The following is a 14,284-nucleotide window of genomic DNA, read 5'->3' as shown; positions in this document are numbered from 1 at the left end:
TCTTATGTACACTTCCACAAATATTACCCTGCGTATGCAAATCTTTTTGACGTCATTCTACCTTCATACTTACTGTTTAACAGTTGTGGCTGAGGGAGAGCTGGAAGGGCTACAGGTGAGATTATTGATCGACGGAAGAATCTGCTTCATAATGCTTGTCCATATTTGCTCGTACAGTGCAGTATTTCTGACTACTAACGTGCTATTGCATTTTGAAAATGAACTCGGTATCATTTCAAGGTGTACACACTACACAGTGGTCGAATTGGCGGGGCATTGTGTCAATAATGATAATTACAAATTATATTACTCGATAATGTCATCTCAGTATCGTTTCTCTGTCACTCACAGTCACATATTCAGCACAATAATTTTATGTCAGGGGAACGTCTTTAAACTCTAATTAAGAAAATCTTCGAGCCATGACGATACTTTCTCATAGCGTAGTTGACAAATGCATTTAATTGACAATTTTAGATGCTGTAACAAATCGAAATTTCTTTTTCATAATTTTAAATAACATTTTAGCTATTGCATTTAAAAAACTAACTATTTTTTTGCAATTAAATTAAATAAAAGTCAAATTAATTAAGTTAAATTAAAAACTGAATTTTTAAATACAAATATTTGATGTAGTCTCTCAATTATTATGAGATCATAAAACATAGTGTATAGCAATTATACAAAGTGTATAAAATAGGATTACCCTGCAGGACACCACCGTTACTGCCTGAAATATACCAATTACAGTAATGTATGGATTATCATTTTTAAAATAAAAACTGAAATGAATCTCAGGGAGAAATTGTTTTGTAGGGCTACCAACTTAATTAGAAGAATATTACTGTCAGTTTTCTTTTAGGAAAACAAGGGACACTTTCTTCTGTACCAGGGTTATTATAGTTAATAATACTAAAACCCTTTAAAAAAATTGTTACTTGAAATAAAATATTTTAAAAAGTATTTTATTTTAGCCATTTGCCAAGGCAACAATTCTCACATTCTTTTAGTTTAACTTGATGTTAAAAAAATAAAATTAAAATGAATTAAAACGATATAGACATATTAAAAAAACTAATAAAATGACAGGAATAAACAACAAATTTGCAAAAACGTTCATATGAAAATGGAAATGAATCACAACTGTTAATAGTATCTCAATTATTCTAAAAAAACATTTCAATTTGTTCAATTGTTCAAAACGAAACAGTTTCAGTAAATAATCAGTGGCAAATGACAACGTACCATGTTGTAAATAAAAACTATGCTACACTGTAATCATGTATAAAAAAGATAGACATGCTTCACAATTAAATGCATTTCAACTTCGTGTTTTGCATTAGACATTAGAACAAATCCACTGAAATTATGCACCAGTCAAATGCAAACGAAGTAGACTTGTTTTCCACTCTAATGCGATAAATATTGACACCTTCTCAGCTGTTTGATTTTAAAACATATGAATTAAATTTGAATTCAGGACTGTTGGCAACCCTACATATATGCAAGCTTTTTCTCTGCTTAATATCTATTAATCTTGCTTATTTTACAGGCTCTGCTGAAAGTCACCGTGCCACTTTGGACAGAAATGTCTATATCAGAATCCTGAAACCTGGAATGTGTCCTATTTTCACCTTCCATCGGTGTAATGTTACATATTGCTTTTACTATTGTGAATGCTGACTGAAAAATATCATGCAAAGCATATGAAAAAAAAACAATTCAAATATCCACAAGACTCTTTTGCTTATCCTTTCTTCAAACCTTCCTGTTCTACATGCCCACTTCATGTCCATTTCTTCCTTCCTGAATCCTCTGTCCTATCACACATCAGGCCATGCTACGCAAGAGAAGTCCTCTTATCATTTGTGGTGCTTTCATATTTGTAGCCTGGAACGTTATTCTTATTTTTGTCCTCATGAGACACCCGTCCACTCAAGGGGCTCTTGACAGCCCAGACGAACCTGGTAACACGGGGGACAGAGCCGGAGGAGGCCAGTTTGGAAATATTATGAATGAGGTGATGCATGTAGCTAATGCATTTGAAGCTGAACTTGAATCACAGAAGAAGATCCTAGTGCAAATCCAGAGCCATTGGTCGGTTTGGGAGAACAAAGGCGGTGTGACAGCTGCTAAGCCAAAATCACAAGCTGAACATTCAGCTCCGGTGGTCATCCCTGTTTTAGTCATTGCCTGTAATCGTGTGACTGTGAAACGCTGCCTTGACAAACTCATTGAGCACCGACCGTCAGCTGAACTCTATCCAATCATAGTGAGCCAGGACTGCAGACACGCAGAAACATCTGACGTGATCGCCTCATATGGCAGTCAGCTGACCCTGAACAGCCTGATCTTTCTAATATCTCAGTACCTCCACAGCATAAGAAGTTCCAGGGTTACTACAAAATCTCACAGCATTACCGTTGGGCACTCAACCAGGTTTTCAACACCTTTTCATACTCCTCGGTTGTTGTTGTGGAGGATGATTTGGAGGTAACTTTTACTGCAACCTTAATACACATTGTTTGTATAAACATTGTTTGTATAAACATATCAAAATATGATACACAAGGAAAAACGTTTTCTATTTTCTTTTCCATACAAAGTATCATAAAATGGTTCCTATGATCATCATCATGCACTATATTCAAAAACAATAGTTTTAAGTGTGTGTGTGTGTACTATAAAAAAAAAATTAATAGTTTATTTATATAGAACATTGGTAATTCAAAAAAAGTGCTTTACAAATTAAAAAAAAAAAATAATCACAACATAATGATTAAAGGGTTACTCCACCCCAAAATGAAAATTTTGTCATTAATCACTTACCCCCATGTCGTTCCAAACCCGTAAAAGCTTCGTTCGTCTTCGGGAACACAATTTAAGATATTTTGGATGAAAACCGGGAGGCTTGTGACTGTCCCAATGACTGCCAAGTAAATTTATTTTTTAGTCCATCTGCCATCAGTGGTTCAACCGTAACGTTATGAAGCGACGAGAATACTTTTTGTACGTGAAGAAAACAAAAATAACGACTTTATTCAACAATTCGTCTCCTCTGTGTCTCTCTGCATCACCGTAGCGCCATTTTGGAGAATATCCGCTGAACGCAAGCAGCGTACGCTCTTCTGTGTCAGCCGCGCTGCATGGATGCGCTGTTTTCGTTCAAATCAAAGCATAAATACACGTAGAAAACGTATCCTTGTGTCGCGGCTGACACAGAAGAGCGTATGCTGCTTGCGTTCATCAGATATTCTCCAAAATGGCGCTACGGTGATGCAGAGAGACACAGAGGAGACGAATTGTTGAATAAAGTCGTTATTTTTGTTTTCTTTGCATACAAAAAGTATTCTTGTCGCTTCATAACGTTACGGTTGAACCACTGATGGCAGATGGACTATTCTGACGATGCTTTTCATACTTTTCTGGACCTTGACAGTGTAAAATCTACTATGCAGTCAATGGGACAGTCACAAGCCTCCCGGTTTTCATCCAAAATATCTTAAATTGTGTTCCGAAGACGAACGAAGCTTTTACGGGTTTGGAACGACTTGGGGGTAAGTGATTAATGACAAAATTTTCATTTTGGGGTGGAGTAACCCTTTAAGTTGATAATAACAGATGGTTAAGAAATAAAATTATAAAAAATAAAAAAAGTAAAAAATAAAGATTCTCGTAAAAACATTTTTAAAAAATATAATAAAAAATAAGTTCATCCAAAATTTAATTATGGTACACAAGAAGTAAAACTATTTTCTGTTTTCTTTTCCACACTTTTGCCTTGGTCATAGGAACCATTTTTATTTAATTTATTCTTAAAAAAAACAACAAAGAAAAATAGAAATGGTTCCTATGATCATCATCATGTGCTATATTCAAAAACAATAGTTTTGTGTATATTGTGCATACATAACAGATGATTAAGAAATACAATTAACAATAAAAAGTAAAAAAGATTCTCAAAAATATATTTTTTTAAATATAATGAAAAATAAGAAGAAAAGAGTATATATATATATATATACATTTTATATGTGTGTGTGAGTGTGTGTTTATATATAAATATATATATTTGAATTATTGATAAATTAGGGTGAATGGTGAATTATTTTATTTTGTTGATGGTATGTTTTATTACTTTCACCAGGTGGCCCCTGATTTTTTTGAGTACTTCAGAGCACTTCATCCAGTTTTAAAATCAGACCCGACTCTGTGGTGCGTGTCTGCCTGGAATGACAATGGCAGGGAAGGATTTGTGGACCCTGGAAAAACGAGCTTGTTGTACAGGACAGATTTTTTCCCAGGCTTGGGCTGGATGTTCACAAAGCACCTCTGAGCAGAGCTTGAGCCAAAATGGCCGGCCTCGTTTTGGGACGACTGGATGCGCCACCCCGATCAGCACAGAGACAGATCCTGCATCAGACCAGAAATTTCCAGAACTTTAACATTCGGTTGGAAGGGTGTGAGTTCGGGGCAGTTTTATGACAAGTACCTCCGCTTTATTAAGCTCAATACAGAATTTGTGCCTTTTACAAAAATGGACCTTTCTTATTTAGAAAAGAAGAAATATGATGAGAGCTTTGAGAAGGAGGTTTACGGTGCTCCGGTTGTCACCGTGGAGGACTTGCAAAGTGGGAAACTGGGTCTGGCCCATTTCGGGTCCAGTATTCTAGTCCTGGCAGTTTTAAAACATTGGCTCGCAATCTTGGTGTGATGGATGACCTGAAGTCAGGAGTGCCACGAGCGGGGTATAGAGGTGTAGTTAGTTTCCTTTTACGTGGAAAGAGGGTCTATTTAGCTCCACCTGTAGGCTGGAGCCAGTATGATCCGAGCTGGAGTTGAAGTGGGCTGCGCCTACATCACAGGAATTTCAGTGCAAAGCACATGATCATTCCCTTCACATTGTCTTAAAATTCCATTGTGCTGCTTAATGATGGAAAAACCTCTAGTAGGGGTTTCAGAATAGAGATAATATGATACCAAAGATAATAACATTAATTGATCACTCAGACTTTTTGCCTCAGGTTTCATTATTTGTCTGTATAAAGTCAACTAGGATTTATGTGAGAACTTTGTCACATCAGTCGCATCATTAAACTGACAGATTAAACCTAAATCTTATGCTGACCAGCTATGCACATTTTTCACACAAAGTATATTTGTTCAGGAACTACAAAAGAGGGTACATATGATTAAAAACACTTATTTTTAATACTGTGAATACTGCTCTAAGTGCCTATAAATGTATATTTTTTTTGATTCACCTCTGTACTGTCTTTAATTGTGAATGGTGCATGGCATAGTGATTGGAATATGAAAAATCATTTGACACTTGATTATGTTTTACTTATATACTGGGATATTTTGATTTTTTTTTTGTTAAATTTGATGACTCATTTATTGCTTATATAAATAAAAATGCTAATAAAAATAATACACTATCAAAAACAAGAGTGTTCATAACAACAGCAACAATATTTCAGTTCAGTCCTAAACACACAACATAAAGAATAAACATATAAAAAGACATTCAAATAATGAAAACATACTAATACAGAGGGTTTGTGAAAAAGAGAAATAAAAATAAATAAAACAGCAGATCAAAGTTTCACATTTCAATTTAACAAATAAAATTGTATCTAGTTATTTTGTTAGCAATAGAATTAAGAGAGTCAATAAAGAAATTCAACCATAAATACCCTAAAACATAGTTTAGAAATACTAATTTTTCTTTTGTGTATGAAATTTACCAAATAAAAATTATTATTATTAGCCACACAAACGAGTCATTAAATGCGTCACCAAAACGCTCCCACGCTATTACGTTTTATTTTATTATTGCAAAAAACACATATACAATAAGTCAATACAAGATCTCACGCTATTACGTTACACGAATGTTACACAACGTTAACTACAGTAGCTCATTAGTCCTAAAGGGTTTCGTTTCGCGTTTTCTATTTACCTCACTCGTGTATATCACATTTCGTGTTGTTGAATGGCGGAGGGAGTGCGATGTTAGCCATGGGGTAAAGTTGAGGCATATAAATGGACTTTTGGCGATTATTTGTCATGTAATCTTCATATTCTTCTTCAGTTTACCTTTCATGGCACTTTTAAACTCATCAAACCGGTTTATTTATTTGCTGATAGTCATTTGCAGCAGCGAGCAAGCTAACAAACTAACGTTACTAACGTTACCACAATAAGTAATGAAGGCAAAGACATTTAAAATATAGACAAGTCACGTTACGTCTCTGTTTCGCGTCCGATCTGGCAGTTTTCTCCTTGTTAATCGTCAACATTTGATCTCGGATTTACGGAGAGGCCTGTAAATGGATCCAGCGGTTTTGCGTGAATGCCCTGCGGGTTCAGGAGCACCTTCATTGGAGGAGAGAGGAGGAAATCAGCCGGAGGAGGTGACAGATGATAGCAGAGAAGCTGACGGGGAATCCGAGGAGACGGAGATGGAGAGTAAAGACTCTGAGAGAACTAAATGTCAAGATGAAAACTCACTGCATGGAAAACTGACTGAGGAGGAATTAGATCCTAGAATCCAGGTAAACTGACACTTAGTCAGCACATTGTAGTAAGATCTCATACAACACTGTTGTAGTGATTTATTCATATTTTAAAATATTTTGATATTAAAAAATCAAGCCCCCCAATAGCAGACTATTTATCAAAGCCTATTTAAAAAATGATTAACATATTTTTGAATGCTTAACAGCTTTGTAGTTCATGGACATTCAGTTATGAATGTGTATGTGAATCAACATTGACTTTTCTAACTATTTGTATGTGCAATATAAATAAAAAATGGTCAAAAATGTTTATTCTTTACATGTTTTATCTATTACTATTTTCATTTATTATTACGTCATCAGAATCATACATTATATTTTCTTTGAAGAATCTAAAATATCTTTTATGTTCTTTGAAGTCACCACCCTTTGCCTAGATTCTGCATCTGTGCATTTTGGGCATTAATATTATAAAATAACTGATAATAATGTTAGTTATTATAAAGATTCACCAAAGGTATTTTCATGGAATTTATTGTAATCTCAGTAACTCTACAGTTTCTGGGTCACCCTTATTTTGGATTGAACCAGCAATTTTTAAGCCAGCAGCCAAGATAATTTACCATTAGGCGACTATGACCTGCTGTGTTTCTGTATCTAGGAGGAACTGGAGCGTCTGAATGAGGCCAGTGAGGAGATCAACAAGATGGAACTGGAACTGCAAGTACGTGAAAGTTCAGAATGCTTTTGGAAAAATTGTTCCCAACCTCAAGGACATTTGGGACTGTTAGGCTACATGCTTTTAAGTATATACTTATTATTATGGCTCATTGTCATTTAATAGACACTTTTAATTCAGTGTACAGGACTATAATCTCAGACAGGTAGACCGTACTTTGAATCAAACCTGCAATCTTTCTGCTACCAGCCCAACTCAATAATTGAATTAGGCAACCCACTAACACAGATTTAGAAAGATTTGTGAACAATATTTGAGAGAAATAGGCCTTTTGTGTACATAGAAAAAGTCTTAGATCTTTGAGTTCAGCTCATGAAAAATGGGGGCAAAAACAATAGTGTTGCATTTATAGTTTTGTTCAGTGTATATATATATATATATATATCACATTTACATATATAATATATTTTGAATTAGTTTTGTTTTTTATATTTTCCATTATAATTTTAAAGTTTTGAGTATTTTTTTATGTTATTTGTTGTAATATAATTAGTTATATTTTAATGTTTATATAATTTTTATTTTAGTTTTAGAACATCAAGATGAACTAAGTTAGTTTTAGTTAACTATAATAACCTTACCACTACGCCATATTATGCAGATATGATAAGGCTTATATGATTCTCTCTTTCTTAGATAGCAAACAAGATTAACACTCCTGATTTACACACTTTATTTTATTATTATGAACTTGTTGTGAATGGTTGGTGTGATTTGTGAAAATCTTTGTTTTTGTTGTCAGGAGGTTCGGTCCAGCCATAGGAGGATGATGAGTGAATCTGTGCTTAAACTCAAGGCGAAAAGTTCAGAACTGGGGTCCTGCATCGAGAAGGCCAGGCCTTACTATGAGGCACGAAGAAACGCAAAAGAGGTGGACAGACACTCATCTTTAGTTTAGCATTGAGAAAAACAGTCATAATTTATAACTATTATTATTATTAATTTAAACAGGTAAAAGCGTTATTTAGTTGTGTTTTATGCCAAAACATCATATTGTATTTTTGCCAGTTTTTCTAAGGCAACTATCACAACCTTCACCTGATGAAATCCTATTGTCTCTTAAACGCATTATGATTAGTTTCATCCATCTTAGGCCCAGCAGGAGACCCAGAAAGCAGCGCTCAGCTTTGAGAGAGCGGTGTCCATGCACTTGGCTGCTCGAGAGATGGTCCACGTGGCTGAACAGGGCCTCACTGCAGTCAAGACGCTGGATCCAACCTGGCAAGAGATGTTGAATCATGCTACCTCAAAGGTTTGCCAATTTTCTCTCCAGCATATCTTATCAAGTTGTATCAAGCAGTTAAATATCTCTGACTTTGAACCTTGAGCATGTTTTCTTGGACCTTCGTTACATGACTGAATCATGCAGCAGATTTTTTTTTTTTTTTAAAGACGTCTCTTATGCTCACCATGGTACAGTAAAAACAGTTAAATTGTGAAAGATTTTACTATTTAAAATAACTGGTTCTAAATGAACAATTTTAATATGCTGATTTTTCTTAATATTTTTGTGTTCAAAAGAACGGCACTTATTTTAAATATAAATCTTTTGACAGTATTTAATGTATCCTTGCTAAATAAATGTTTTAATTTCTTTCTAAAAATAAATCTTATTGACCCCAAACTGCTGAACAATATATATATATATATATATATATATATAATACAATATTTATATACTGCACAACCAAAAGCCTGTTTAACCTTTATGTACATGAAAACATGTAATGAATGCACCATTAACCCCTCATTTGACCCATAGAATGTGCAAGTACAACGAGGAAAAGTACAGTTCAGAATAATTTTTCTGTTTATGTATCCACACAGAGTATATTTTGCACACAAACACACCGCATTGCTCTAAGTATGTCATAAGTGATTTGAAACTGTGCAGGTGAACGAGGCGGAGGAGGAGCGCATGAAGAGCGAACGGGAGCATATGCGTGCCACCCAGCTGTGTCAGGAGGCAGAAGCCCGCGTGCAGGAGCTGCAGAAGTCACTGAAGAGAGCCATCGTCAAGTCCAAGTCTTACTTTGAGCTCAAGGCTAAGTTCAATGACATTCTAGAGGTATGTTGAGCTGTTGTTACATTTGCCTAGTGTTGGTGTATGAAAAATATGGATACTTGCTAAAATGTAAGGAATAGGTTAACCAAAAATGAAAATCCTGTCATCATTTACACACCCTCAAGTCGTTCCAAAATCCATGTCATGTTCCAGCAAAGATGTATAAAGCAAATCATGTTCCATAGAATGAACATGAATGCGGACAGACATTGCCGAGCTCTGAAAATCAGGGTCCCTGCAGGTTCTTAAAAAGTATTAAATTCAGTTTGATCGTTTTAAGTTTAAATTTGAATGTCTTAAATGGTGTAAGAAAATCTTAATTATCCTATTAAAAGGTCTTAAATTTAGGGACAGAAAAACAGCAATTGTGATACTGCCTAATGTCTTTATTACACTTCAAAAGGCCATGATTACATTAAAGGGGTCATATGATGCGATTTCAATTTTTCCTTTCTCTTTGGAGTGTTACAATCTCTTGGTGAACCACATAAACACATTTCATTACACCAAATAATGTTCTTTTTAGCAACATCATATGACCCCTTTAAATAAATGTGAGAGCTTCACTTTCAAAGTAAAAATGCAGTTCTGTTGTGCATTCTATAGACTTGCGGTTTCAGAGCAATTCACAATCTATGAATACCACGCAATATTTGATCTCCCTCAACTTTTTGAATGAGCAGCTGGAAGTAGAAAAGCATAAACATTTCAAAATAAGAGTCACAGTGCGTTTCAGGCCTGTTTATATATAGAAATGTTTTGCATTATGCACAAAATCTTTTTTTTCCAGATATTATTGATATTTTGGATATATAATAAGCTGAATCTGGCTATTAATTCAATGTAAACTCTTGTGGCTTCTAGTCACAGGAAGGAATATAATTGATATATTAGTACATAAACCAATTTCAGTATATATGAATATATTGAATAAAACATGTCTTGAGTATTATATCTTATATCTTGAGTATATTTTAAACTTGCAGTTACCCTGTTTTGTATTGAATGTGTGACCCAGAAGTCAAATACAGTTTGAGTTTTTAGCAAAAATAAATGGTAAAAACCTATAATTTAGCCAGAAAGTTTTCTCACCATAAAAATAGCTGCAGAAGCTGGCATGGTGTTAAAAACAAACAAACAAACAATGTGTGGCCCAGCCTGTTTAATTAAGCAAAAGAATCAGCAATTCATGATTTATTTTGAGATTTTGAGTATGGGAATGTTCTGTGTGGACGTGTATTAATTTTATTTATTGACATTCTGCATTTACCCTAGAATATGACAGAAACAACGCAGTATTAAAGTACCATAGAAGTAATCCATATAACTTTTGCGCTATATTCCAAATCTTCTGAATCCCTAAAAAATACTTTTTTAGATGAGCAGAATAACTTTTGTTTAACAAATTTTAATTATTCACTGAAAATATTGCCTTCTACTGCAGCTCAACATGAATGTGAGTAAATGACAAATTTATTTTGAATTACAGTTAAAATGTGTGAGCTGAGCATGTTCAAAACATGTTTTTGCAGGAGCACAAGTCGAACATTTTACAATTAGAGGAGCGTATTTCCAAAGCCAAGTTAAATTACTCCAGCACTCTGCGCCACCTGGAGCAAATCAGTGAGGAGATTCATGCCCAGAGGGAGCAGGACCAAACAAAGGATGGACCAATCAAAACGTGCGGTGGGCGGAGCCCGCCTGTAGGAGCAGAGACAAGCAACAGCACAGGTACCGAAGTTGGAGCCTGCGGAGGCTACCCAAGACCAAACGATTGGGTGGCTGGAAAAGAGGACGTGGCTAATACCAGAGAGTGGGTGGAGACGCATCAGAACTCCAGGTGGGTGGACATGGGAAGAGCAGAGGTGACACGATCTGGTTCAGACTCTCTTTCCATCGTCAGCCTCCAGACCATCATCTCTGATCTTGAAAAGTGTGACTCAGTTGAACACCTGGGCCGCCTCAGCAGTGACATCAGTCTCTCAGGGGAAGAAGGGGAGAGAGACGGGATGGAGAATGATAAAAAGCTAGTGAGGCAAATAAACGCAGACATTTCAGAGTTCCTCAAACAACACATAAGAAGTGTCAGTTTATGAGTGCGTCCATGAATAATGCTTTCCTTAGGCTGGCTGCACACTAGACTATTTTAAGCCCGATTTGCATCCCCGAACGATCGGGGGGTGTGGACCGATTCGCGGCTTGTCGCAAATGATTTTTTGTCCAAAAAATCCTCTATTGTGTGGTGTCATTACGATTATTTATCTGCTCCCGATCGAGACGGAGCGTCCCCAAACTCAAATCGTAAATATCAAACATGTTTGATATTTACGACTCTTGATCAGGCTGCCTCTGACGTGATACCCACAATAGCCAATGAGAGCGAGCAAGCGTCACCGACCGGATGTTGCGTGCTTCTATAGCTGAAACTTGGCAGCCACAAACATGCCATGAAAGCAGAGAACATCACTCATATTCTTTTTTTATACAATGTTTTTCACAGTGAAACAGAACGCGCGCCAGGAGAGCCAGCTGACAACGTTTATTGTCCTCTATTTGTTTTTCTTCTCTAGTCACGTTTGATCTCGCGAGTGTCCGTGAGATCACGTGTCACTGTGAAATCGTTCCTACAATCATCGAGTGTGTGGAATCGTCTAGTGTGTGCGTTCAGAGGATAATAAGGCTATAATAATAAAAATCGGTTGAACTCCCTTCATGTCTGTGGTCTCCCATGGTTTTAAAATAGTTTAAGATTTGAAAATCCTCTAGTGTGCGGCCAGCCTTACATGATTCTTGAGCTTGATTCTTGACTGACAGAGCAAGTCTTAATTTTTATTTATTGTTAAGCTTTTTATCAGTACTTGAAAAGGAGAAAGACCAAAAGAAAATTCTTAATATATATATTTTTTTCTTAATTATTTTTATTTTTTTTTTATTATTGTTTTTGAGAGAGAGTGAAGGTTTGGTATCTCAAATCAAGTGGTAAAAGACTGACAATATTTGTAATGGTAGCAACCCTGCAATTTGATTAACTTAATCATAAATAATACAATATATTTCTTCTTCATCCTGACAAGCACCTAATGTTTTTCTATGCAAATGTATAAAACTGTGTCTTTATAAACACACTCTTATTATTATAATCTCTATAGCTGACATGATAAAATAAGGCCGTTTTGCTCTCTGCTTTTCAAATTTTACTTGAATCAAACTATTTGAATGTAAAATGCCTTTAAAATTAGGTAAAATTATTTTAATTTTAATGTTACTCCCATGCTGATTTTGAAATAGTGGTTCACAAAAAGTGCTTTGTGCCCAAGTGACAAATGGCATGCATGAGGCTTGCTTTATATTCATCTCGTTTGCATTAGTGCACTCTGGCCTTTTCATCAGAAGAAACATTCATTGTTTTTTCAGTGCAGGGTTTCTAAAAAACCTGCAGCTAAACATTTGGTGTTATGCTGTTTATGACAATCACTTCTCGATGTTACAGAATTTATTTTCATTTAATGAATTTTCAGGCGTCTATGAATGCTATTTTTTTTCTCATTATTTGATAGTCTGTTCATTCAGTGTGCTTTATACATCTTTGCTAACCCTCAGTGTGAGCACTGGATGTTGATATTATTGTCTTTTAATAGTGTTCTGTATGAAGATGTGCACAGTGGTGACATTTGCAAAATCTGATGGAACAATAAATATGTATTGTGTAAATGTATAAATTCATTATTTGGGGGATTTTAATGTTTTTTTTAAACAATTTAAGTCGTTAATATATGAATGTGTATATATATATATATATATATATATTAGCATAGCAAAAATAACATTTCATTTGTTTGATTTAATTATTTGGTGTCTCTAGACTCACCGCATTTAAGACATCTTTCTTATCGGAGCACACCTCCTCCGCAACAGCATTCATAAATTTCTTGACGAACTCGCCGTCACTGAATGGCCTACCGCTGGTTGCAATCAGTTTAGCTACCTGAAAGCTAGCTCGAACGGATGACTGGTTCAGCTGGGTTTGGCGTACAAATGTATTCTGCTGAGCTGATAGTACACTTTTTAGCTTCGACACTTTGTCTGCTCTCATTTGGCCTTGCAAGCTAGCATACTTTTCTCTGTGGCGGGTTTCATAGTGTCGGCGCAGATTGTATTCTTTGAACACAGACACTGTTTCTTGAGAGATGAGACAAACAGCCACTTCTTTGCACTGAACAAAAAAATAATCACTTGTCCACTTTTGGTTAAATACCCTGCATTCTGAATCAACCTTTCTCTTTCCCAACCGCTTGGCCATTTTGTCGTCTCTTTTAATTTTTTCGCTTGTTCGCGCGTCACCTGTTCGATCGCGATGGTACGTTATATTGAACGTACCATTCTGTTGGTAGGTGAATTTAACAAATAATTAGGCTACGTTAATAACTAAGGGAAATTTTAGTCTGAAAGCCAATATTTATTATCAAATATAGACATGATATAAGTGAAACCGTATATTTAAAATTAAAATGTCAAAATATGTCTCTGGCATTGTTCAGAGGGCCTGTCCAAATGTGGGGGTGGGCTGCATTCGGCCCGCGGGCCGTAGTTTGGGGACCCCTGCTCTAAACATACAGTATAGGCCAGGGTAACATGTTTAACAATATTTTTCAAATAAGCACATAAGATCACATGTAAATTATTTATTTATTAAAAACAGAAAAAAATCAAATGACCAGGGCAAAGTCACTGACCTGTACCTCTGTGTTATCTAGGTGTTGTAAATTAGATTCAGAATGTATCTGTCAGCATCAGCAAATGTCGCTCCTGATATTAATAAACTGCCACCATCAAAACAGGCTTAGATCTGCAAGGGCAGAGCACTCTCTCCTCTGATATGAAAGTTAAGCTCCAGCAGATGACTGAAATAAGACACTTTGACTGTAATTTATTCTCTCTGAAGTCATCCCTGCTCTC

The 14,284-nt window shown here is 35.6% G+C and overlaps 1 protein-coding gene and 1 pseudogene across 3 annotated transcripts; both read left to right on the top strand.

The window, feature by feature from the left end:
• Window positions 1–5,351, top strand: part of LOC107683347 (alpha-1,3-mannosyl-glycoprotein 2-beta-N-acetylglucosaminyltransferase-like) — a 6,767-nt pseudogene extending 1,416 nt beyond the window's left edge.
• A 606-nt stretch (window positions 5,352–5,957) lies between these two features.
• On the top strand, window positions 5,958–11,599 carry LOC107683359 (SH3 domain-binding protein 5-like). 3 transcript variants are annotated; one of them, XM_016479422.1, is made up of 7 exons: window positions 5,958–6,560; window positions 7,186–7,248; window positions 8,006–8,113; window positions 8,357–8,515; window positions 9,158–9,331; window positions 10,773–10,784; window positions 10,861–11,599. In XM_016479422.1, exons 1-7 carry the CDS (start codon window positions 6,336–6,338, stop codon window positions 11,422–11,424), a joined length of 1,305 nt encoding a protein of 434 aa, XP_016334908.1. In that variant the 5' UTR covers window positions 5,958–6,335; the 3' UTR covers window positions 11,425–11,599. The 3 variants fall into 3 exon arrangements, with proteins under 3 accessions (XP_016334908.1, XP_016334899.1, XP_016334905.1); XM_016479413.1 differs by having other exon boundaries at window positions 8,006–8,134; XM_016479419.1 differs by lacking the exon at window positions 10,773–10,784 and having other exon boundaries at window positions 8,006–8,134.
• The last annotated feature ends 2,685 nt before the right edge of the window (window positions 11,600–14,284 follow it).

The sequence above is a fragment of the Sinocyclocheilus anshuiensis genome, unplaced genomic scaffold, assembly GCF_001515605.1.
Source record: "Sinocyclocheilus anshuiensis isolate Anshui unplaced genomic scaffold, SAMN03320099.WGS_v1.1 scaffold1170, whole genome shotgun sequence".
Lineage (NCBI taxonomy): Eukaryota > Metazoa > Chordata > Actinopteri > Cypriniformes > Cyprinidae > Sinocyclocheilus > Sinocyclocheilus anshuiensis.
The sequence above is the reverse complement of the archived record's forward strand: the minus strand, read 5'-3'. Positions and strand labels throughout refer to the sequence as shown.

Coding starts and splice junctions, on each gene's coding strand:
- LOC107683359 (XM_016479413.1), top strand. CDS start 6,336: ATGGATCCAGCGGTTTTGCGTGAATGCCCTGCGGGTTCAGGAGCACCT. Junction 6,561..7,185: donor AATTAGATCCTAGAATCCAG/GTAAACTGACAC, acceptor TTCTGTATCTAG/GAGGAACTGGAGCGTCTGAA. Junction 8,516..9,157: donor TGAATCATGCTACCTCAAAG/GTTTGCCAATTT, acceptor GAAACTGTGCAG/GTGAACGAGGCGGAGGAGGA.